At 39.9% G+C, this 24,797-nt stretch overlaps 4 protein-coding genes across 4 annotated transcripts; 2 read left to right on the top strand and 2 right to left on the bottom strand.

Moving 5' to 3' along the window:
* On the top strand, positions 10,263-12,830 carry LOC109949683. The gene is made up of 5 exons (XM_020565776.1): positions 10,263-10,551; positions 10,638-11,047; positions 11,132-11,284; positions 11,378-12,468; positions 12,554-12,830. The coding sequence occupies exons 1-5, from the start codon at positions 10,263-10,265 to the stop codon at positions 12,828-12,830; spliced, it is 2,220 nt and encodes a 739-aa protein (XP_020421365.1).
* On the top strand, positions 15,674-16,396 carry LOC109949684. Its single transcript, XM_020565777.1, has one exon. The coding sequence runs from the start codon at positions 15,674-15,676 to the stop codon at positions 16,394-16,396; it is 723 nt and encodes a 240-aa protein (XP_020421366.1).
* LOC109949954 lies at positions 21,524-22,223 on the bottom strand. The gene is made up of 2 exons (XM_020567050.1): positions 21,701-22,223; positions 21,524-21,617 (listed from the first exon to the last, which is right to left on the bottom strand). Exons 1-2 carry the CDS (start codon positions 22,009-22,011, stop codon positions 21,524-21,526), a joined length of 405 nt encoding a protein of 134 aa, XP_020422639.1. The 5' UTR covers positions 22,012-22,223.
* On the bottom strand, positions 22,084-23,844 carry LOC109949685 (protein FAR1-RELATED SEQUENCE 5-like). The gene is made up of 2 exons (XM_020565778.1): positions 22,431-23,844; positions 22,084-22,337 (listed from the first exon to the last, which is right to left on the bottom strand). Exons 1-2 carry the CDS (start codon positions 23,842-23,844, stop codon positions 22,084-22,086), a joined length of 1,668 nt encoding a protein of 555 aa, XP_020421367.1.

Consider the following 24,797-nt stretch of genomic DNA (forward strand, 5'->3'; position numbering starts at 1 on the left):
TTTGGTAAATTATGTGTAAATAGGAATACATGAGTTCAATACTTTATTATATGCTGCCGAGTTGAGAATGTTTTACATAATTTGGAAATAAGGATGGAGATAGTTTGTTGGATTTGATGGCAGTAGGATTTTAGGTTAACTAAGAGGTAGTTTGTAAATTCTAATTTTTTCGGGAAAATCATATTTTCTTAAAACCACCCTAAGTACCCTAGTATAATGGTTGCCTTCAGTTAGGTTAGCATGTTTGATAGTTGCCCCACAAGTCTTAGGGATATCCGGACTGCGGGAGCGAGAAATGCGGATTCCTTGAATCCTGCGAGAAAGGCGGCTCATGTTGACCTTATGTCACCGAGACCTGCGAGGGCGTGTCACCAATGGTGATGCGAGGGAATTGACGAAAAATCAAGGAATTTTTGGAAATAAAAGGGGGTACACCTAGGTGGTAGATTAAAGTTGGTTTGAATGTTTTCAAGGAATTAATGTTTGACTAAGAGTATGATTGGCTCATAGATATAGATGTGAATGCGTGTTGTTCATGTTGAACCAATAGGAGGTCACATTGATTGTGGTGCCCTGAAATAGGAAACTTGTTGTTTGAGGTGATTAAGGTAGGAAAATCACAAATGGAAGCGTTTAGCTTTCAGAGGAAGATTAAGCATTATCTTAGCCATCAAAGGATGAAGGAGACTTCTTTTTTTCTGTTTGCTTAGTTAGAGCTTTTGATTTGGCTGTTAACGGAATTGTGACTTCTTTTGACTCCAGAGAGACTTGGATGTTGAAGTATTCAATAGCTTTAAGCAATGTGAAACATTTGGAGGCAAAGGGATATATACAATATTGCATGAGATGGGTGTTTATAGTGTGAGCCAACACTTTTCCCTGATTAGATTACGCTTTGATTGCATAATCTAAAATTTTCCTCATGCCAATTAGTTGCCTAGCCCCTTTGATTCTAAATGCATGAGGTTCCAAATTGGTGTTTTCGAGCTGGAGTCAGTTTCAGCGAAGGCTTTAAATAGAGTGGTAGTTCTAGGAACCACTGTGGAGGTGGTACAGCTAGAGGTGCTGGGAGGCAGCTACAGCCAGTCTCTAGCAGGAGGAGTCGCCCCAGTGCATCGTGAGTGGCATGTATCACTCCGGGCCTTGTCAACAGGGGGGTATCATTGCGGACAGTCAGGGCATTTTTAGAGGGAGTGCCTGAAACTCCTCCAGGACAGAGCCATTACCACTAGGTTGACCCAGGGGACGGATGTACAGAGTGGTGCTCAAGGCTCATCACAGTTTGTTGGGGCCTCGTCCAGAGGTAGGGTCCAGACTATTATAGCTAGCAGGGGTGGCACCCAACAGAGGGGACGTGGTGGACGTTCCAAAGCTAAAGGCAGAGTGTATAACATGTCTCAGCAGGAGGTACAAGCGTCACCAGAGGTGATTATAGGTGTGAGACTCTCAGCTCTATGGAATGAGCTGGCGATCTCTGTACCTACATGAGATGTCTTTATGGTAGGTACAGTGTATAGAGACAGCATGGTGTTAGTGGGGGCCGTATTCCTATAGACAGATTTGATTCCTCTAGATATGGTAGAATTGGATGTTATTATGGGCATGGATTGGTTGGCCAAGCACCGTGCCACAGTGGATTGTTTTCGAAAGGAGGTCATATTCCGTAGTCCTGAACGACCTGAGGTGACCTTTTATGGTAAGTGTAGAGTTCTTCCACTTTGCCTCATTTCAGCCATGACAGCAAGATGGTTGCTCAGAAAGGGGTATTCAGGATACTTAGCTCAGGTCATTAACACCCGAGGTAATGGATTGAGGTTGGAGGATATTCCAGGGGTACGGGAATTTCAGATGTGTTTCTTGAGGATCTTCCTGGGTTACCTCCTCACTAGGAGATCGAGTTTACTAGTGAGCTTGTTCCAAGAACAAATCCGATATATCAGGCACTGTGTAGAATGGCACCAGCTGAGTTGAGGAAATTGAAGACAGTTATAAGAGCTGGTTCAACCCAGTTTTTCACCTTGGGGCGCTCCAGTTTTGTTGGTAAAGAAGAAGGTTGGCACCATGAGATTATGTAATGATTACAGGCAGTTGAACAAGGTCACTGTGCAGAACAGATATTCGTTGCCTCGTATAAATAATTTGTTTGATCAGTTGAGGGGTGCCAAGGTATTCTCTAAGATTGATTTAGGGTCAGGTTATCATCAGGATTGGATCAGAGGACTAGAGTCCTTAACAGCGAACAAATGTCGGGAGAGGTACTAGAGTCCCGGCATTTAAATTTTCATTTTGGTGATATTCATATATGGGATGATGTTGGCAAGGCTTAGAATGACATAATTTTGGCAGAAGCATAAGGTGGATATTTGCTTTGAGGATATTGAGATGCGATTGGTGAGCAAAGTTCTAGAGGAGAATACTTGGGAACCCGAGTAGTGGATGTGGGCCTAGTACCCTCACCTTTTCGAGTGACGGGTATGTAAATTTCGAGGTACGATCCGATCCTAAAATTAATAGTTAATTATTAATTTATTCTAGTAAAAGACCATTATACCCCTAGAATGTTTTATCAGGTTTTAAGTTGACTTTTTAACTGGGAATGAATTTGGTGATTTGGGTGGTACCATTGCATAGAGCTCGAAGATAGACATGTGGCACACCCAATTCCGAGTTGTATCGAAGGAGAAAAGGTCTAGAAACGAAAAGGACGTAATAGAGCTCGAAGATATTATCCATGACGCTTTCTCTTACCTACTCAGTCCCCAACAGATGACTGAGCCCCGCACATTTTTGAAGAAGAGAAGCAACTACTGCAAATTCCAAAATGTGCCACAACAAAATACTGTTGCCCATAAGGAGCATCCTAAGAGAGATGCAGGGTGACGACCAAAAGCGTCCTACGGGAGACGTAACTAGTAAAGAAGCGCCCTCAAGAAGACTCAGGGTGTGCTAGGAATTTACTGAGAGAGATCTTCATGCTTCCTAAGGGGGGTTTCCAAGTTCCTATCCATTTCCTAAGGGGGCAAGATAGTCATACAATTGCCTATAAGGAGCGTCTTAAGGGAGACGCAGGGTGACGACCAGAAGTGTCCTACGGGAGACGCAGTCCCGCCAAGAAGAGTCCTTAGGGAGACGCAGGGTGCACTAGGAATTTTCTAAGGGAGGTCTCCATGCTTCCTGGGGGGGTATCCAGGTTCTTATCTGTTTCCTAAGATGGGCAGAAGAGTCTTACAGTTTCCCATAAGCAGCGTCCTTCGGGAGATGCAGGGCGACGATCAAAGCATCCTACGGGAGATGCAAAACATGCCCGGAGTCCCTTAATGGGGACCTTGGCACATCTCGACTTCCTAAGGGAAAGCAACCTAAGGGACATGCAGTTGATGCCTAGAGTCCCTTAAGGGGGACCAGGGGCACTTGTCAATTTCCTAAGGTAAAGCATCCTACGGGACATGCAGAAGACACCCGGAGTTCCTCAAAAGGGGACCCTGGCACTTGTCAATTTCCTAAGGGAAAGCATCCTACGAGATATGCAGAAGATGCCCAGAGTCTCTCAAGAGGGACCCTGGCACTTATAAATTTCCTAAGGGAGACACATGATCAAGATATTGGCTGGTTACTCAAGCAGTTCACAAGTCAATATGCACATAGATGTTGAAAAAATAACTGAAATTTCCATAACAAGCTGACCAACCGGCCAAGTTCAACAAAAAGAAGATGGTCAAACAAGACCAATTACTCTAAACATAGAAGTAGACTACAAAAGTTGGAAAGAAATAAAGAAGTCTTTGTCTACTTTGAGACGCAGGCAGGAGACTCCTGATTTGCAGCCTCTTCAGCATCCATTTGATCAGCCACGCCTTCAACAGCTCCACCTGCCTGCTTCGCAACTTTTGCCACCATCTCATTGACCGCGTCCTCCTCTGTTCCATCCTCTTTAGCTACTGCCTCTTCGGCCGCCTGCTTTTCAGTTCCTTCTATGTTCGCAGCATTTACTTGCTCACCTTGCACAGGGAACAAGTCAAGGCAGAGCGTCTCGATGTCTCCGTCTTCAATTGCATAGAAGGGAGTTGTCCCATCTACGCAGTACAAGTAGCCAAACTTGTACGCATCTATGATGGCTTCAGACTTGGATTTTTCAGCAGACTTGTGGTGGACGCGAAGTCTAGCCATAAGTTTGTCATAGTTGAGAGAGATGTCAGCATTCTTGCACTCAAGACGGAAGTAGGCATCTTTTCGACTAACCAAGTCAGCAGCAGAAGAGCTAAGCTCAAAATCCTTCTCGGCAAGGGAGCTTTTTAGCTCAGATATCATCGCCCTCAAATCAAACGTCTTTTTCTCATAACTGGTCTACTCGGCAGAAAGCTTGTTGGCCAGTTCAGCATTCTTCTTCACCAAACTCACTGAGCTAAGCAGAAGAGGAGACAACAGCAGATGAGTTTCGGATAGTCTCAGTAGCAAAAATCGCTCCTTTTTGAAGCAAATGAACTGTTGTTTTCCTTTGTTTTTCCAAGAAGAGACTTGAAAAAGTATCGAGACCCCCAGCTCGATGGATATGATTAACCAGTTTGACATAAGCAAATGGGCTTGATAGAAAGTTCATCTTCAGCAGATCAGACACGCCTACATCCCCTGCAGGACTAGACTTATCCACCTTGGGATCAACCGCTGACATTGCAAAAGAGCCCTTCGCCTAGGCAGATGACTCTCTTGTTTTCTTGGCCGCCGCCATCCTCACCTCTAAAGGAGTCAACGACGATGAAACAACTCCACGCTTGACTGCTCGTGACTTAACAGCTAGATAAAAATGGTTGGGCAGTTGAGCTGGCCTCTCAGTTCGATCTCCATCCCTTTACTAATGCAGACGACTCTAATTTTGAAGACGAATACCAACATCTCCTTGCCTCTCAACACGTGAACTAGTTCACGAGCGGACCACTTCATGGAGCATGTCACGATCTCTAAGCTTGTTTGTAGAAGGCTTGAGTGGAACATCCCGAATATTGCATATACTGCCAATCTTCTTGTTATCTACACCAACAAGATGTTTAAACCTTGTTGATGGAGGGGGAGCAGCTCTTACTTGAGTCTTCTCAGCATAAGGGGTCATTGGCTTGTTCCACAACAGGGACGCATCTTTCACCAGCGAAGTCGTAGCTTCATTTCTTAAAGACTTGACATCAGCCTTCCTTTTTAAATGGGAGTCTGGCAGAACACTCCTTCTGCCCAGCCGGCAGATCATCAGAATCTGGACTATTTTGCTTCCATATCTCAACATCCTGAGCAGGAGGCAGACCACCAACTTCCTCCCAGTACTCCCTCAGTAGCCACCAGTCACAACCAGCCTGGTCTCACCCAGCTGGTCCTTGCCGCGAAAAAAGAGAAGACGAAGAAAAAATATACGTGCTCGACTTACCTTGGGATGCATGGCAACTCCTCTCTTCGACAAGCAGTACAAATTCTCAAAGATCTCTATGAAGCTAGAAAGTAGAGAAGTTAAGTTTGCAATGTGAAGAAGAGTGAAGAGAAGCCCTGCATTTATACAGGTTGGGCATCCTAGGTCAAGAAAGAATCACAAGCCCATTCTTACTAGGTACCTAACACCAAGAACAGTCAAAAACCTACTCCAGTTGGGAGCCCAAATCCAAGAAGGAAGCCCAGTTACAGCTAGACAGCCCAACAGTTAATTCACACCTCCTCCATGCCATCACGTGCCATAAAGACGCTGGGGGGCATTTGTGGGAGCAAAATTATAGCAAAACCTTAGATCAAATATTTCCTTCCATTTGGGGATTATTTGACCTAATTGGGAGTTAATCAATTTAATTGGGAGTTACCCAATTTAATTGCGAGTTACCTAATTTAATTGAGATTGATTTTATTCCTACCATAATTAGGGATTTGATTTAAATCAAATCCCTAATTAATCCAATCTCGCCAAATCGGGGAGGAATAATTCATTTCCATATGCGGAATTATTCCTCTGAAACCCTACCCTCTAAGGCCCCTATAAATATATGACTACGCACGAGGGTTAAGGTACGTCTAGATTCCTATCTTAAACTCTGCAGAAATTCTCTCTCACAAACCCTAGCCGCCACACTCTTTCTCTCTTTTACACAAGGCTCTGGCCACCACATATGGCTCCGACCACCTGGTTCATACCATACACACAACTCCGTACCCTTTTAGTTAGCTATTGTGTTCCTACAAACTCTCGAACTAACTTAGGCATTGGAGGGCCTTTGACCAATACCCCCTGGGTATGGTCCTCTTATTCCAATCTATTTTGCAGGGAGAAAGAGGTGACGAAGAAGAAAGGGGAATCAAGCGATCGAATATTCTCGTGGGACGAAATCGCTCCCACATACTGATTTCTTATTTCCTTAGTTATTGAATTTGGCTTTCATGCTGCTTGAGCCTTTATGGCTTGGTAACAAGTGCCGATCTTTGGATTTCCATTAAATAGTAAAACAACACAAAGAGAAAGTTGTCTTGTGAGCTTGTTTGTGATGCAAGCCTAAGATTCCTCTTGATCTTCTGTGTGATGAATGGTAAAAACCAAAGCACAGAGACCTTTCTCTTCTTGGCTGTAATTTTATCTTTACCTCATTTAGTTTGCAGGCCATTTTTTACTCCATGTGGTCTTGACCGCAAAATGACCAAAGATTACCCTCTTACTTTGTTGCCAAGAGAGTTTCTTTTATTTGCTTGCAGCAATAATGTTTCATAGGAGTGTTAGGAGTTGGGCACTCTTGCTTTGAGAAAGGGCTCGTAGACTCATCAATTTGGGATTATGCCATGAGTTGTCCTTCTGGTTTTGTTCTCTAGTTTGGGTTGGCTTTCAAAGTTGTCTGCACATAATGAAGAAGACTCAATTGCTCATTATTTTGTTTCTTTTGCTAAACCTCCATTTTTCCTCCTGGTCTCATATGTATGACTTAATGGAGCAAATATGAATTTAGCAATACCAAACCTTATAGCAAAGCGGCTGACTTCCCTTTTTTTTTTATTTATAAATATTATTGTTTGCAGGAGTAATGATTAGAACTTGATATCTTGAGCTTTGTTTTGGAAAACCTGACCTTGTACAAAACACTCTCACCTTCTCCTTATTTGCATAGAGCATTTGTTATCTGATCAATTTTTATTTTAATGAATCAGCAAATGGAATTGGTAAGGCCTCACCTCAATAGATTTTCTCTTGTTTGCTGGGAACAAGAACATAAAAATGCACAAGAGCATCCATAATATTTGGTAGTGATGAATGTCATCAATTAACTGTTGTTGGCAATGGGTAAATACCTAAGCTTCATTCTTGCGGGTTAAATACCCAATATTTGATTCATGGGTTTTTCTCCCAACATTTTGTTTGTGGGTTTTGTACCCAAGATGGATTTATCATGAAATGGAAATTTATGGGGTTTCCTCCCAAAATGGATTTATCTTCTAAGTTTGCTCAGCAGAGCGTTGAGGTTTTCTCGGCAGAGCGTTGAGGTTTGCTCGGCAAAGCATTGAGGTTTGCTTGACAAAGTGTTGAGGTTTGCTCTACAGAGCATTGAGATTTGCTCGGCAGAGCGTTATTGATTTGCGAGTTGCTACCCAACATGAATTGCCATCCATTTGTTTGATTTGCTGGTTCTATACGCAAGCATGGAGGACTTCAAGAGATGAGTTTTGTTGCAGATGCAAAATGCATCTTTGATTGCTTTGAGCACGGTTGTGCTCCACTCTTCCCCAAGTCGTGCCGATTCTCCTTTTATTTTATTTTTTTGTATCTCACCGGCCTGCCGGCTGATCCTCCCTCCCCCTAGTTCTTTTCTTCTATAATCGTGCTTTTGTAGGCTAGACGTGAGGGATCTCTTTTGTGAAGGATTCTTCATTTAATAGTCAGCTTCACCAAAACAGGAACTGCCAACCTGTTTTGAGAGTTTTCATTGATTGGTCAAACTCCCCTATCTCCAGCCTTGTAATGCTATTTATTAGCTAGCTTTGGGACTGAGGATAAAATAAACTCCAATTTGAAAAGCCCAACAACTTTCTTCCCACAATTTCTGAAAACATGATCCCTTACTTTTCTCTAGGAACAAAATCAAAGCCAATGCTAATTAATATTAATATTAAATTATCATTATTTTCTTTCAAATCTTTTAATTAAATACAAACATAATTATGAGTGCTTCTATTTGTACCACATTTACTAATCACCTTGCTGACCAAGTCTCTAATATTGGTTGGCCCACCTCTATTAGATGAGAAATTATAGAATAATATGGTAATATAGCCACGTGATACATCTTGTATACATGTTATAACATAGGTGGACGACATAGTTTATTTTCCTCTACCGCACTATTCCATAATCACTCATATTAGAGAGGTGGTGAGTAAAATTAGTTTATAAAGATATTATTTACTAACTCAAATATCTGGCGGACGGGGCAGTTTATGGGCTTACAAATTGTAGTCTATACCCTATCCTTTTTACAACAGGCCAGCCCATACCCCAAAAAATAGGCGCCAAGACTATAATGAGTGGAAAGTTATAAGGGGTAAGTTATAAGGGGTTCACTTTATAGCCATCAGATTAATCCAAGGGCTGGGGAGAATTGAGATAAAGTTTCACAATTGGGTAGGTAAGGAACCCAAACCCGAATTGAATATCCAGCACGTCCAAAAAGAAGAAGAAGAGGGAAACACGTCCGAAAAAGAAGAAGAAGAGGCAAGTTCGAAGTTTGAACAGAAAGAACTCATCTCTCTAAAACACAGAGGTCTGAGATACCCAATGAAGGCAACGGCTAACGACAGTTGAAGGCAACGATTCGCCACTCCGTTCTCCAGACCCCGAAAAAGTATTTATTTGGAGTAGAAGGGGCAAAGGTGTGGATTCCAAATCAGTGAAGGGGCGAAGCAGTGGAAGGGGAAGGGGAGAAGTTGTATTCGTTGGAAGTGGTAGGTTCCATTTGTGGAGCAAAGAAACAAAAAGACCCCACACAGACACCTTGCAATAACCAGCATTTGGTGAGTAATTTATGGAATTTGAGTTTAGGGTTAGAGTAATGGTTTTCCCCAATTTGTACCATAAATTTTGTTGGATTTGGCATCTCTTCGTTGTGCTTCAGTTGCATATTAATTTTTGCTTAGGTATATGTTTAAAAAAGAATGAAAATCAAGTCAATAACAAGTGAATAACATGTCAATAATGATATGAATAAGATAATGGTGTTGAATTGGAGGAGGCCCTCAAAACCTTCCACATTTGAAGCAGTGCATAGTGCAGATTAAGAAGAGGCGCTAGAATATATATATATATATTTTATGAAGTAAATATGATTTCCTTTGTTACTAAATTTGCCTGAGAAACATTTGAACAGATAATAATAAACTCATGAATAGAACTGCAAAGCATTTGATGAGTAATGTAAGGAATTTGAGTTTAGGGTTAGAGTAATGGTTTTCCCCAATTTGTACCATCAATGTTGTTGGATTTGGCATCTCTTATTTGTGCTTCAATTGCATGTTAATTTTTGCTTGGGTATATGTTAAAAAACGAATGAAAATAAAGTCAATCACATGTCAATAACATCTCAATAACATGTCAATAACATGTTAGTAATGATATGAATAAGATAATGGTGTTAAATTGGAGGAGGCGCTCAAAACCTTCCACATTTGAAGCAGTGCAGAGTGAAGAGTACCTCTCTGGCACTAGAATTTATATATTTTGTGAAATAAATATTATTTCATTTGTTACTAAATTTGCCTATGAGAAATGAGAACAGATAATAATAAACTCATGAATAAAAGTGCAAAGCATTTGAAATGAAGGTTGATCTATGACGATTGTGGGTGACTGAAGAAAAAGGTAGAAAGAAAGAAGGATGTGGCAATTGCTTAGCAAGCAGATAGCAGAGTACATGCTTTGCTTTGCTTCCTTCCACTATATTTCTTATTTATTTATTTTGGGTTGTGTATGAGATGACAATAATTGTCATGTGTGTGAAGTGCAGAACTTGCCTACATTGCACTCACATGAGTATGGATGCATAAATAAAACACGTGAAATTGTTTGTAATTCACATAATCATTGCATAACAGGTATTTGCACAAAAATTGTCATATTGCTTTGATGATGTTAAAGCCTGTGATGAGTAATCCCTATGCTCATGTACTTTGTAAAAGTTGTAATGTGCCTGGTTGACTAGTTGTGATTGTGCAAATACGTGGTAGTATATATGTTCACGTTATTTCACATTGTATTTGAGGAAATGGGATCCAACGTGGAGCTGGTATGGCCAGAGGCAGAGGTATATTCGTCACGGGTGAACAACTGCTCACATGCAAATTCATCTCTAGCTGCAATTCGAGCGAAGTTGAGTGCGGAACAATTAGAACAATTCAAGACATCATGCTTTGGCCATCTTCTGCATATAGATAAGATTCAGTTTAGCGGGCAGATTGTGCATGGGGTTGTGTTGCGTAGAGTAGCGGGGCAGGGTGTGAAAGACTTGGATGGACTGAGTTTCTTATTAGGGTGTGAAGTTGCTCAGTTCACTCGTCAGGATTTCTGTTTGATCACAGGGCTTCGTTTTGGGGAAGTGCCTGAAGTTTCCAGTGGAGAGAGTGATGAAATCATACTTCAGAAAAGATATTTATAGACGAAGGAATTACATGCAATGCTTTAGAAGAAGCATTTGTGAGGTGCACAGAGGAAGATGACATCTACAAGCTAGCTCTTGTTTACTTTGCTGAGTTAGTGGTTTTGGGAAGGGACAAACATTTGAACATCAATCTAAATTACCTGACCCTTGTAGAGGACTTGGATGCGTTCAACAGGTATCCGTGGGGTTCGGTGTCCTTTGACAAAACCCAAGACAGTCTATTTTCTGCACCAACAAAGTATGTGAAAAGCTTGGAAAATGAAGAGGGAAGAGGGAAGGGGAAAAGTAAGGTAACGGGAACAAGCCGGAGAAATGAGAAGGGCAAGAAGGATAAGCATGGTGAAGCGCAAAGGAGTGGCTGGAGTTTTAAAGGTTTCACGTATGCTTTCCAGGTACATGGTAATAATGTTCATGTCAGTTATGTTTTGTTTTTCTTTAAAACATAAATAATGACTTTTGTCCTGTGAATTGTGTAGATTTGGGTATATGAATTAATTCCTAGAATGGCGGACCTGAATTACTGCAAGGTTATTGATCCGACCGCTGTCCCGCGTATTTTGCGATGGAGAACTACTACGTCTGTTCCAGAGATGAGAAAGTTGAACAATTATTTTTTCCAGAGCAAAGAGGTTTGGTTTGCAGCCCTTGGAACTATTGATAAGATTGAATGAAATTATGAAGTAGAATGATTTAATATGACTCTTCTCTGTATTCTGAAACAGTCAGTTCAGTTGCGGGCGCTATGTCCGAGTGAAGAGGAAATGAGACAGCCATATTGGAGTTGGCCACAGGATCGCCCTGCTGTTGTCTCGGCAGAGTCAATTCCTTCTTCATGTGGTGATCTTGATGAGTTGAACAAGGTGGTAAGCTTGTTGAGGTCCGAGTTGTTTCAAGTAAAGCGGGAAAAAGACGTCCTTCACTTAAAAGTCATACGGATGGAAAAACTGTTGGACCAATGTTTAGGTCCTCAGTTTGAGCAGGAAGTAAGGAGGGACCTAGCTTTACTGAAACAGAGGACGAATCGTTGTGTCGTCTCACATCTATTTAAGGGATATGGGGAAATGGATGACATTCAATGGGATGAAGGGCCAAGTAACAGAAATGAGGGAGAGGAAAAGGAAGATGAAGGGATTGAAGGGGGTGAAGGGCCAAATAATAGAAATGAGGGAGCACATAAGGAAGAGGAGGGGATTGACGGAGAGGAAAAGGAAGAGGAGGGGATTGAAGGGGGTGAAGTGCAAGGAAAACCAAGTGAGGTAGAGGAAGGGCAAAGGAAAAGAAGTGAAGGAGAGCAAGTGCAAGTAAAAGGTAGCAAAGGAGAGGAAGCCCAAAGACAGAGCAGTGAGGGAGAGGAAGTGAACAGAAAAAGCAGTAAGGGAGAGAAACTGCAAAGGAAAAAAAAGGAGGGCAAGGAAGTGAAAACACAAACAACTGAGGAAAAGGAAGTGCAAAGAAACCAATGTGAGAAAGAAGATAATGAAGTTATGTTGCTTGGGGGTGACATTGGCGAGAGCACGGAGGGGACACTGCTCGAGTTTACTGTCGGGGACATTGATTTGGATGAACCTACAGCTGTGCTATCTCAGTTGAACGTGTGGTTGAATGATAAAGGTAAAGCTCTGGCACAAGGGGTCCAATTACGGAAAAGGAAGAGGATCATTCCTTTGTGGAAGATCGTTGAAGGCAGTGAATTGGTTCCAAAAACTGGGGCACAGACAACCGGACTGAAGATGTTAGACCCAATGAAGGCGATTCCGCATGATGATCTGGTGAAATTGCTGAAACTTTGTTGGGAATGGCGCCAGGACCCAAAGTAAGTCCCTTGCAATTATAAGATAGAAGCATGACTGTATATAATTTTTTATATACAGTGTTCTAAAACTGTTTTATATTCATAGTTTGGTGATGCAATTTGGCAACGTGGAAGCTGAGATTGAATTCTTCGCTTCCCTCGTGAAAGCTGATGGTTGGCTGAAAGGAGACGTAAGTGTAATTGATTATGCATTTGTTTTAATGTACATACATTATGAGATTGACAAGAAAAACATGTTGCAGCACATTGATTTGGGGTTGTATCTCATCCGGAAGCGACAACAACAATTGGAGACAGATTCGGTAGAAGTAGCGGACTGGACAACGACCGATGTTTTTTTTATGGTATGTCATCGGCCTTGACCAAGTGCCGTTAATAATTACACATTTTCCATACACACACTAGTGGAGGTGTTTAACCATTGATTGTTTTGTATTTCACAGAATCACATTCGTACTTGCTTTGCGGATAATAAAAGAAAAAAACAGTAGCTTGGGTGGAAAATCAGAAAAAATTTACTAAACGTTGTAAATGGGAAGGTTCCTCCGTGTGGGTTGGATTGGCAGACCGTCTATAAGGTGTATACCCCATTTATGTTGACGAAGTACAAGCATTGGGTGGCTGTAATGATTGATCTGGTATTATGTGAAATCAAAGTGTACGATTCAAAGGTTTCACTAATTCCAGATGACATCGTAAAGGAAGAACTCGGCCCGCTATCAATTACGCTTCCAAATCTTCTCAACACCATCGACTTTTATGAAGAAGGTGTTTATGCAAACAATTGCAGCCGAGATTGGTGGTGTCCGTGGCCAATAGAGCGTGTGGATGTTCCACAACAGTCTAATGAGTAAGCACAACTTGCAATTTAATTTTATTACTTTCAATTGTCAATTACGTTAGAATGTCATTAGTTGAATTGATCGAGTTCTTGTTTTGCTTCAGAGGCGATTGTGGCATGTTTGTGTTAAAGTACATTGAGCTTTTCAGCGCTGAGCTTCCGTTAGCTATTTGCACCTCGCACAACATGCCTTTTTTCGGTTGAAATTGGCTGCGGAGATAACAAGGGGAGATGCTTACTTCCCATGATATTGGTTGAAGATGACAAATGGTACATGAGAAGGTTTTGGGAATGTCCATTCTCAAACTAATGTAAATACACAATAGAGACGTACGGGTCCTTATCGAATTCTACCGCTAACTCCTTCATGACATTTACATGTTTGTTAACCAAACTGCATTGAATTGGAATTTTAAGACTGCATATGTGAATTGGGATTTGAAGATGGCTTTTTAAGTGTATTACATCATTGCAAAGTGATATGTCATTGTTGATGCAAGCCACCATTAATCGCAATGTGTTGCATCATAATAGGTGTCTAAACATGCGAAAGGTTTTCCGCAGCTCAGTAGCATAAAAGTAGAAACAAAGACAATATACACAAAATGAACAACAATTCACAAACGCACCGACAAGCAATACACACACAACAGACAAACAATATACACAAACTTGGCCTGCCATATACAGAGAATAGATATGCAATATACACACAGTAGACATGCAATATACACACAATAGACATGCAATATACACACAATACTCCCTTAACACACACAATAGACATGCCCTTGCCCACAATAATGATGCAATATACTTCAGTCCCCAAGTACACCAACCATAGGGAAGTCGTATTGAATAGGATATTAAACTTAACAGTTGTTCTTCCTACTAAAAGAAAGAATAAGGTCCGTTTCCCCCCTTCATTCTTACTTGAGTGATACTTGTGGCCCCAATAAACATCCAATTTTGGGGCAATGATATTCCATATACATGCATCAAAGTATCAATAAACATTCAATAAACATTCAATAACATGCGAAATACATGCAGTTACCAAATATTACAAATGGGTTTAGGGTCTCATTGGTGGTGCGTGCAACATGTCTTGTGCGGGAGAACTTTCACAATCTTTTAAACTGTGCAGTTAAATGATCATTAAAAGAACAAATAAAATGACAATTGATACAACTAATAAAACTAATACCAAGTCCTTAATGGACTTCAGCATGTTCAGCACTCTAGCATCATACGTGTCATCTTGATGTTCTGCTTCAGCGGAGGTTACATCAACCCATTCGAATCCATTGCAACTGGTGGCTCCCTAATCGCAGGCATCATATATGGAATATAATTCTGTCAGAGTTAGACATAGGTTTTTTTTCACCCACATACATATTCTTTAAATTAAAACTTACATAGGAGGTTAGACACTTCCAGAATGGCTTCCCTCGATTTTTGTCAGATTTTGAAACCCGAAGCACCATTGTAGCTCCACAATACTGACACCTCTTTGTTTGAGAGGGAGATGAAGACGAAGACATGTTGAATCTTCTCAGTTGTACCTCTTCTCACTCAGATCTTCTCACTGAAACCTCTTCGGACTCATACCTTCTCACTCATAGTTGTCATTCATACCCCTTCACTCATAACCCTAAACTTGTCACTCAGCTCTCTCTCATCTCTGCCCAAATCAAGTTATATTTAATTTTTTTGGGATCATTTGGTGGGTTGGTCACGATGTCGACACCTGTACCGTCAGCATTGTGAGATCTTTTAGCCCGAAAAGCAATATAAACTACTTCACTACCAAATATATTTTCTGAATAATGACGGGACACTGCTTCAATTTTATTAATTTATTTATATTTCATTAAGGCAACTAGTTGGATAAGAATCCGTCATTATTGGTTCCATTTTAATAACATTACTAGGGGTAGTTGGGTGTGGGAAAATGAAAAAGTACATGATGGGACCTTCTGTCACTAGTCAGTAATCCATCACATTTGTATCAATGAATTTGATAGTGGGATAAACCCAAAAATGGCTATGCAAATAGCCATTTAATTAACTTTTTGACTGTCTGACTCTGTATGCACCGTTATGACGTTTTCCCTTCTTTTGTCTTAAGTTTTAATTCACTGGGGTTCAGTTTCTTTCAAAAGGGTCAACTTGGAAAAACCCCAACTGGAAACACCTTTTCAAAACACTATAAACAGAGGCTAAAACAAAACGTGTACCCCAAATATTATCATTTATCCCCTCTGCCACTCCTCAAATCGTTCCATTCCAAAAACTTTGAAGATGAATTCGAAACACTTCACTACAGTCGGAGGAAAGAGAAGGAAGCATGTCCATTTCGATATGCCCGAAGCCTTCATCCCGGAGTCCGCTTGGTTTCAAGTCATGTTATACGTGGCAACCGAATCATCGGAAGATCTCTTCCGTATGGCATCTGTGTGCCGATTGTTCCGAACTTTGGCAAACAGTCCACAAGTGTGGAACACCATTTCAATGGCAAAGTACCCATACCATCCTATCTGGTACCGTGCCAGACCTGCGGTCCAGCATTTCTTGCAACAATGCAGGGCTTGCGATAACCCTGAGTCCATATTTAGAGAAGCATTCCAAGGTTTTTTCAGGCACGGTAAGGTGGAAGCGTTGTATGGGATGCGCATTGCAGCCACGGCAGGCCATATGGAAGCGGCATATGTAGTTGGACTACTTGGTATGTCCGGAATTGGTCAGTCAAAAGAGGATGCATTACAATTCTTGTGTTCTTTGAATCAACGTAACAACATTGATATGAAAGGAACCAGGGATGCTTTGACAGGAAGATGTCGCGGAGCATTTGTTGCAAGACATATCGTAGATATGTTTGACTATGGGAAGATTCAGTTCAATTGGTGCAGCGCTTGTAACAACAATGAATGGTATTTTGTTATTCCAGGCTGGCCTAGTGAAGACAAGATAAATCCTGCGTTGTGGACTTGTTGCAACCGATGCAAATGGCACCGTGAGAGTATTTTTTGGTGCAAAATCCTGCGTGAGTATGTTGTGCGAGGGAATCACGTATTTTTGCATTAGTTTTAGTACGAATTTACGGTTTTGATGCATTGTGGACTTGCTTCTCTTCACTTCTAGGTTGGCTGGCTACGTTATACCTAGCTCAGTTTAAATGTTGTTCAAATGTTGGTATTTTGTCATAAACCGTTTTATATATAAATGTATAATATTTATTATATAGCGGAATGATTACTTACATCATAGACGGCTAGGAATGACATTTTACTGACACAGATATTTTGCTCACCGACCCCAATCTTCATATTTGGTAAACGAAAAGTCATGCATGGAGTAAATAGGTGTCTTTTCACCAGTGCTTGGGAATGACATTTTCCCACTTAGCATATCCAAAAGGATTTGGTTACACGTTTCTTAACCTAGGGGGTTGAACAGTGAATGACGTAGACTATTGTTTTGTGTGGAAGGAGTACAATGGATGACTTGTATATTTCCATATTATGTTTCAAAACATCCCTTCAACCTAAAAAATAAAAAAATTAACAAATTGAAGAACAGAGAAACCGATGAGCACTACAAATGGCCTATTCGCACGGAAAATAAAATTGTTTTCAACAAGTTGGACTAAATATAATTAACAAATGGACAGCCTAAAAAGTAATATCATAATAATTATAATAATTGTGGATAAATAATAATAAAATACTAATGTAGCATAACCATTAAACAGGGAATGCAATAGGAAGATGAAATCGCAATAAGTTCGTAGAAATTTTCGGATCGTTTTTCTAATTTTTGTGTATTTAGTTATGAATTTTCCAAGAAAAAAGGTAATAAAATAATAATTTAGGGTAAAATGGGAGGATGTGGCCATGTTCGGTAACGTACACTTGTGCAAGTAGTCAAAAGTGACGGGCTGAGATCGCGCCAGGTGTCATATTCTTGTTAATTTTGGATTCTTTTGTTAAAAAATCTTTGAAACTAGGTAATAAATAGTAGGAAAATCCTAAAAATGGCCCAAAATTACTCCGGCCTCCTTTTGACGTCCTAAAACTAGGACAACCTATAAATCATTCGTCTCGCAATGAAATAATCCAAATTGTGTTACATAACTCACTTTCCTCTTAACCCTAAGTATTGATGTTTGTTAACTTCAACTTGAATAACCTACTTCAACAAGCATCTCCCGTTAATGTTGGGAATTAATTTTACAAATGCGTAACAATGAATCGGAGAATTCAGCAACGGAGATGGAGTGTCAATGAGTTCGTAGCAATTTTCGGATAATTTTTTTATTTTGTGTGTAATTAGTTCTGATTTTTGTAAGGAAAAGTAATAAAATAATAATTTAGGGTAAAATGGGAGGGTGTGGCCATGTTGACTGACGTACACTTGTGCAAGTAGTCATCAGTGACGGGCTGAGATCGCGCCAGGTGTCCTCTTGCTATTATTTTGGCTTTTTTAGTGCAACAATCTGTGGACATAGGTAATAAATTGTACGAAAATCCAAAAAATGCCCAGAAAATGAGAAAATGAAAATTATTTATACATAACTCACTTTCCTCTTAACCCAAATTCACGTTAACACGTATATTTCGGATAATATTCGAAATATAATTTCTAATAATACAATATTTAGTTTCACTATATACAATAATATGTTTTGTTATAATAATGTGCATAAAAAATAATTGCACATACTTTGAAGCCATCATTGCAACTACGTCTAGAGCTTTGAAGACGTCAGTTCGTATTCAATAAGTTGTCCACATGCAACTGCACCTAGAGTTTTCAACACGTCAGAGGTATTCAATAAGTTGTCCACATGCAACTGCACCTAGAGTTATTAACACGTCACAGGTATTCAATAAGTTGTCCATATGACGCCGCATTGGGAATCAGTAATATATTTTCAATCATGTACAATCACATAAATAATGCCATACTTTTTCTCAATAACCTCACACAAGTGAAGCAATTTTAAAACCCTTAGTGAATATTTGTCCTAGTCTATATGAGTGATTATATAATCAGTTGCATAATATTTTTTTCACAGTATATGTTAACTTTGAGAGGGATTCCACAAACATAAAATATAAAGAAAGCAAGAAATAGTAGGAAATGAACCAGTACAAAAAACAATATATAAAGTGTACATAATAATTCCATAACCTTGTCACAAACGCACTCACAAAAGCTTTTCCATAAACCTTGTCCTAACATATAATAAATAAAGGCAACATTGCATATGATGCAACCATGTCCAAATCTGATACGTGATCAAAAACAAATGGACATGGCAGCAACATATGACTGAAGTAGATGGGCTCTTTGCATCTTCTGTTTTCGTAATTAAAGACATCAAAATATTAAGGTTTAAATCTTCCATAGTAGTTAGCATCAAAATAGCTTTGAAGCAGAGTGTAACGAAAATTTCAATTCCACTTATTTGCCTCTGCTCAAACACGAGAACCAAAATGGTTACTTCCCTTGCTAAGTATATTTGGTGACGTCGGAAACGGTAATAGATGACCAATCAAACCCGGGTACGACGAGTTTTGCATAGGATCGGAAGTAGTCGAATCCAGCTTGCATCACACGCTTCTTTGACTCCACTGCATTAGATGAGTTCTTGTATTTTTGAACAGCTACACTCCGAAGTCGTTTGTGTCTACGCTTCATGCGCTGCAACTTCGCCCTATCCAGATTGGCCTGCCTTTTGTCATCTTCAATTTGGCCTTCCACAAATTCCAAACGTGCCCTTGCCCTTTGGATTTCATCACCAAGTTGAAGATGCCTCTCCTTCCAAAAAGCAACAACTCTTTCTGACTCAAAACTTCCAACAAAATGGTCATTCTGTCTAGCAATGTCACATTGCTTGTCTGGTGACTCACTTGCGTGTCGAAGCCGGTCTTTGTTTGGAGGGGTGTTTATTATGCTCACATCAAACTTGGTTGTGCTTATGCTCATTCTTTGGGGGGAATGAGTTTGTTTGCTTGAGAGAGTATCGGTAGATGGAGACAGATTCGGTGGAGGAGTGAGTTTTGTGTGGAAGGAGATTTTATATGAAAGGGGTGATAGTAATACCAAGAAAAGGGTTCCCGCCAAAAAATATTTGGTTGACAAAGTAGAAATTATTTTTTGGTCTGATACAATCTAAGTTTAATCCTAACTAGTTTGGTTGAGTTACCTAAGTAGATGTCACTTCCATTGACTTTCTTTCAACCACTATCAGTGGTGTAAGGAGAGTGTAAGGTTGACATGCTTGAAAAGCAAAAGCTGACGCCTATTTTTAAAAAATTCCCGCCAAAAAGTACATATATTGACTACACACAAGCTGTGGTATGTTGGTCTATAAACCTATGTTCCCTTTCTCAAACGAAATTGCATATGCAATCCTCATCCTCCCAAAACAAAGAGGATTATTCAAGCATGTCAACCTCTTCAGGCGCCAACAACACAATCGAACATGACAAATTGGAGTCGCAGGTTCTATTTCCACATTGTACTCGCCGACCCCTTCCTTTTTCAACATCATTTGGGAGTGAGGGGGACTCCGATGATCCATTAGAGGCAATACATGCAGTCAGTGGCAAGCTGGATTATAATTCCAGACTGATCAATTCATGGCACGAGAAATGTGTTGAAGACGAGGCAATTTTGGCTGATCTTAACATTAGGGTGAACAAAGCGTTATCCCAAAAGAACAAGTACTTGAAGCTGAGTCATAGCAAGAAGCTGAAAGCTGAGGAGTTGGATACAGTAATGAATGATGAAATGAAAGGTTGTTTGATGAACCATATGCGATGCGAACAACACCATACTGAACTGGAGTTGGCATTCAACGAAGGATTCGACAAATTTCGAGCATTTGCGGCAACTACTCATACAAGTTATGATTGGAACTATGTGTCCCCTGATGCTGTGAGAGAGATACTAGACGATGGGGGTGACATGAATGAGCATAAGCACGTCAAAGCTGCTCGGAAGAAGCCGACCGATACGACTAAGTGATTGCGGCTACCGCTGTTCAGTTGGTTGAGGGTGACCGTGGTATTGCACATATACTCCCTTAATGTCATTATCTAACTTAAAATAACACAAATATCAGTTTCATTTGCTTCATATATAATTATTGGGACTATGTATTGCAAGTCATGATGTGTTATAATGTCTAACATTATATTTTGCAAATATGGAAATATTATTCAAGAAGCAGTCAATATCACAAAAAGCCGGGAATCAGTAAATGCTCCTTATCATGTCCATTTACATTAAAGAGCTGGAGTACTAATGTGTTCAAAAAAAACTGACACGTGAGTCATAAGTAACATAACATGTGCTATACATTGTTTACTGAATGGTTTATGGTTTATTTATATATAATAAAATTCCAAATATTGCTGAAGATTTATTTTGTGTATATCACTAGGGATATGAGTGGCCATAAGCATGTGAGACCTGCTAAGAAGAAGCTGACGAGTACGACCCAGTGATTGTGGCTACCGTTGTTCAGTTGGTTGGGGAGATCGTGGTATTGCTATGAGGAAGCACATAATATGTTTTGCAATCAAATGTTCTTTTGTGTGTGGAATTATGAGTATTTATGTAAGTTAGTGTACCCTTTAATATTTTTCACCTAAGTATCGAAATGCAGTTTTTGAATGTTATGTTTTTTTTTTACCCGCTGCTTTCTATTTGCTCTGTTCCAACAAAGTACTTCAAGTATCCTTCACTTACAAAAGTGTACAAAATCGTGCCCCTAATAACCAGTCGAAGAAAGTGGCTACTGCTGGAAATGATTACTGGTAATGGAAACAACAGCTGGCTGCTGTAATTGCTGCATTACCGTGAGGATTTGAAAAATGAATCTCTATTAAAACAAATTTCACCCTAAACTGCCCATTTTACATGGTAAAAGTCATTGCTTCTTCACATAACTACAAATTTCATACTTGATCAATTGTCTATGAAAATTTATAAATAGGGAGAAGACGTAAAATTAACATGTCTCCAAATTTCATGGAAGAATGAAACCAAGCAATTTTCATTTCAATTACCAGTGGACATAGTAAGAGCTCATCGGTGGACATGAACAAAAACACAATAACATTCAAAAACTGAATCTATAAAACTTCACTTGATCATTAATCTTCATAACAACCACATTTCGTCATATACAAATATAAATCATTCAGTTGGTCCGTGCATCCTGTCAAAATCGTCGAATAATGGGTCACTACGATGTATTGGAGTTGATTCGTCATTGTTCGACGGTGATGTCCTGCATAAACATCAAACACAAGCACATAAAAATTTTACCTTTTCATATTTTAGATGTTATTACAAATAGTGTTAGCATCTTACGGTGTGTTCAAGGCTGGGCATTGTCTTCTATCATGACCAATGTGTCCACACTCCTGACAGTGTCTAATCCCTCGCTTCATTGCCTTTTCCTTTGCTCCCGTTACTCCTTTCGACCTTCCTTTGCACCTCACTCTCTTAGGGTCTTTCATATATTGTGTTTGAGAGCTGGACCCTCCAACTTCGTTATTACTTGGTCCATCCTTCAGCAACTTCAACTTCACCTGCAAACTTTTCAGAGTCTCTGACAGTAGCTCACATCCTTCTTCACTCATTAATGCATCCTCAACCACATCTGAAGCAAGTCGAGACATTGTACTCCGCTTTATTAGAAGGCCAGGATCTGCACAGTCTTTAATTTCGTTGCCATTTGCATCTGACACCAATCAAGATTTCGCAGTTTTCTTCCACCTCTTCAAAATATATTTATCGGGCATATATTCAATCTGGTCCCTTCTGAACAATGCTAGGATGTGCTTGCAAATAATTCCAACAAATTCAAATCTTTTGCAGCTACACGATGCGTGGTCAGAATCTTTCACATATACGACTTCTGCCACTCTTGTTTCCCAATTTTTCCTTTCGCTCACGTTGAACACAACTTTACAAGCATCCTCTGTTTTGAGCTCTAGGAAACATGCTGTACTTTGTATTAGTTCTTGCTCAAACTTTTGAAACATTGTCCTTGTGTACAAGGTAGCCATTTGTTTGTTCATTGGCATCGGTAGAAGACATTGAGCCACTTCAAATGCATCTACGTGATCAACAACTAACTCTTTTTCACGTTGATGAGAAAGTGCCCTCTCAAATCGTATTATGAAATCCATCAACGAATTTCTCCTTGATATGTATTGCTTGAAAAAACCATGAGAACCTTCCGCTCTTTGGCTGCTTGACATTCCAGCGGCAAAAAATTGTCGTGCGTAGGCTGGAACCCAAGATTCCCTTAAATCAAACATTGAACTTAGCCATAGATGGTCAGTCAAACCAGCCTTTGTAACCACAATATTCCATTTTGCATCAAACTCATCCTTATTGTCAGTATCCCATATGGCTTTCTGAAATTCAGGCCAATACTCCTTATAAGCGTCACGTGGTAACTTAACAGAGAACTTTGATGTGATGTGCCATATGCAAAGTCGATGAAATGTACTCGGGAAGGCTATTGAAATCGCTATGGCCATTGCCGCATCTTGATCTGTAATGATCGTTTTAGGTTCCCCACCTGGCATGGCTTTCTTAAACTCCTCAAACATCCAAACAAACGACTCAGTCGTTTCCTTGCTCAAAAATGCGCATGCTAACACAATTGTCTGACCATGGTTATTAACTCCCAACATTGGTGCAAATGTCAAGTCGTATCGATTCGTGTTGAATGTGGTATCAAATACAACAACATCTCCATAAAACCCATACGCCCGTCTAGAAGTTGCATCTGCCCAAAAACATCGACTAAACCTGTCGTGCCCATCTCCCTCAATCTTGAAATAAAAAGCCTCATTTTTTTTCTGTTCAGCCATAAAATACTCGGTCACTAGTTCAACATCGTGGTTCCTCAGCTTCCCATTCACACTACATTCAAGATTGTAGATATCTTTTTTGATAAAACCGATTTTATCCATTCCTCCGGATTGCACCTCGAAAATACTTACCTTCTGATGAATGGGAATATTAACTGAACCCAACTGTTTTGTGAGTACTTTTGTAGAATCTGAAATATGATGGTGTGATCTCAATAAATGCATTCTTTCTGAGGGTGTCATCTTATGATTGTGTCCCTCTGCAAAAAGAGAAATGGTATACTTCTTGCTCCCATTTGTCTTCACAACCACAATCTTTGCTTTGCAATTGCATCTACTTATTCCCCGTTGTCTTTTTCTCTCCCGAGTTTCATCCTTCCTGTATGCACCTTGTTTGCAACATACAAATTCTTTCTTCAAAATCTCTTTCTTGTTTTTCCCCCAAAAGCTAGAATGAAGTCGAATACCAAAACCAGCCAAGAATGCATATCTATTATAGAAATTGTAAACGAGGTCAAGCGAGTCAAACTTCATCCCAACTGCTGGTGTTTCCTCATTTCTTACTTCAGGAATATAAACCCTCCCATTAGCTGTTGCACATTCATCACTCTCTGAGCCCCCAGACATTTTATCTACGTATATTATTGATCCACTTCTATATTACTGCATAGCAATTATTCATTCATTAATCAGTCATTACTGCATCACAACATATCAATGCATTCCACTTACACAAAACATTGCCCAAATTGACACAAAATACGCATAGCCTAACTTCCGATTACACAAAACACAAGCAAAATTTCATAAAAGTTACGTCATCTCTTGTGAAATAATCTGGTCAAAATAACATTAGAACCAACATGTTCAACTAAAAACACAAATGTAATTCAAACCACCAATTACAGAACTTCACCCAATATCCTCTCCAACTGCTTACTCCTAATGTCATTAAGCCTAAGTTTAGGTTCTTTTACCTACATTTCATAATTTTCCACCCCGACCAACAACAATGAACTAAGTATATTGAATATTCATAAGGAAATGACACATTATTGATGCCACAAATGACGAATTTCCCACCCTCACAAAAAATAAACCTAACCCAATAAAATCAATCCAGCAAGTGAACTTACCTCTCAAAATCAATCGGGAGCTCTGAAGTCAGCCAGCTTGAAAGAATGTGGTGGACATTAGAGAAGACTCTTTGGTATTTCAGACTCCATCTCTACTAAAATCGAGGAACAACTGCTGCTGCGGCTTCTAGCTACAAAAACAGATATGCTACTTTGCTTTCATCTAGAATCTTGTCAGCTGAATGAAAAAGAGAAGGGGTTTTCACTTGAGCCATAGAATCAAAACAGGGCAACAGCTAGCTAAGAGCCATTCTTCGTAATACCCAGGATACCATAGATCGCAGGCCTCCCAACGAGCTAATGACAGTGGAGTGACTATAAGGTTTGGGAGATTTGGATCCTTCTAATTGTGGGTTTGCTTTACATTCAAAAAGAAAGGATTGTGTTCTTCAGTTTTTCACAGAGAGGGAAAGAGGGGAACAACTGAAGTTGGGTTTCTAACGG

This window comes from Prunus persica, chromosome G6 (genome assembly GCF_000346465.2).
Source record: "Prunus persica cultivar Lovell chromosome G6, Prunus_persica_NCBIv2, whole genome shotgun sequence".
Lineage (NCBI taxonomy): Eukaryota > Viridiplantae > Streptophyta > Magnoliopsida > Rosales > Rosaceae > Prunus > Prunus persica.

Excerpts from the sequence above, each read along its gene's own strand:
- LOC109949954 (XM_020567050.1), bottom strand. The coding sequence starts at position 22,011 with ATGTCTCGACTTGCTTCAGATGTGGTTGAGGATGCATTAATGAGTGAA. Across the intron at positions 21,618-21,700 it reads TGCCCAGCCTTGAACACACC|GACATCACCGTCGAACAATG; the intron begins GTAAGATGCTAA and ends ATGTTTATGCAG.
- LOC109949685 (XM_020565778.1), bottom strand. The coding sequence starts at position 23,844 with ATGTCTGGGGGCTCAGAGAGTGATGAATGTGCAACAGCTAATGGGAGG. Across the intron at positions 22,338-22,430 it reads TGCATTTGAAGTGGCTCAAT|CATGTTTCCTAGAGCTCAAA; the intron begins GTCTTCTACCGA and ends TACAAAGTACAG.
- LOC109949684 (XM_020565777.1), top strand. The coding sequence starts at position 15,674 with ATGCCCGAAGCCTTCATCCCGGAGTCCGCTTGGTTTCAAGTCATGTTA.
- LOC109949683 (XM_020565776.1), top strand. The coding sequence starts at position 10,263 with ATGGGATCCAACGTGGAGCTGGTATGGCCAGAGGCAGAGGTATATTCG. Across the intron at positions 11,048-11,131 it reads GTTTCACGTATGCTTTCCAG|ATTTGGGTATATGAATTAAT; the intron begins GTACATGGTAAT and ends TGAATTGTGTAG. Across the intron at positions 12,469-12,553 it reads GAATGGCGCCAGGACCCAAA|TTTGGTGATGCAATTTGGCA; the intron begins GTAAGTCCCTTG and ends TTATATTCATAG.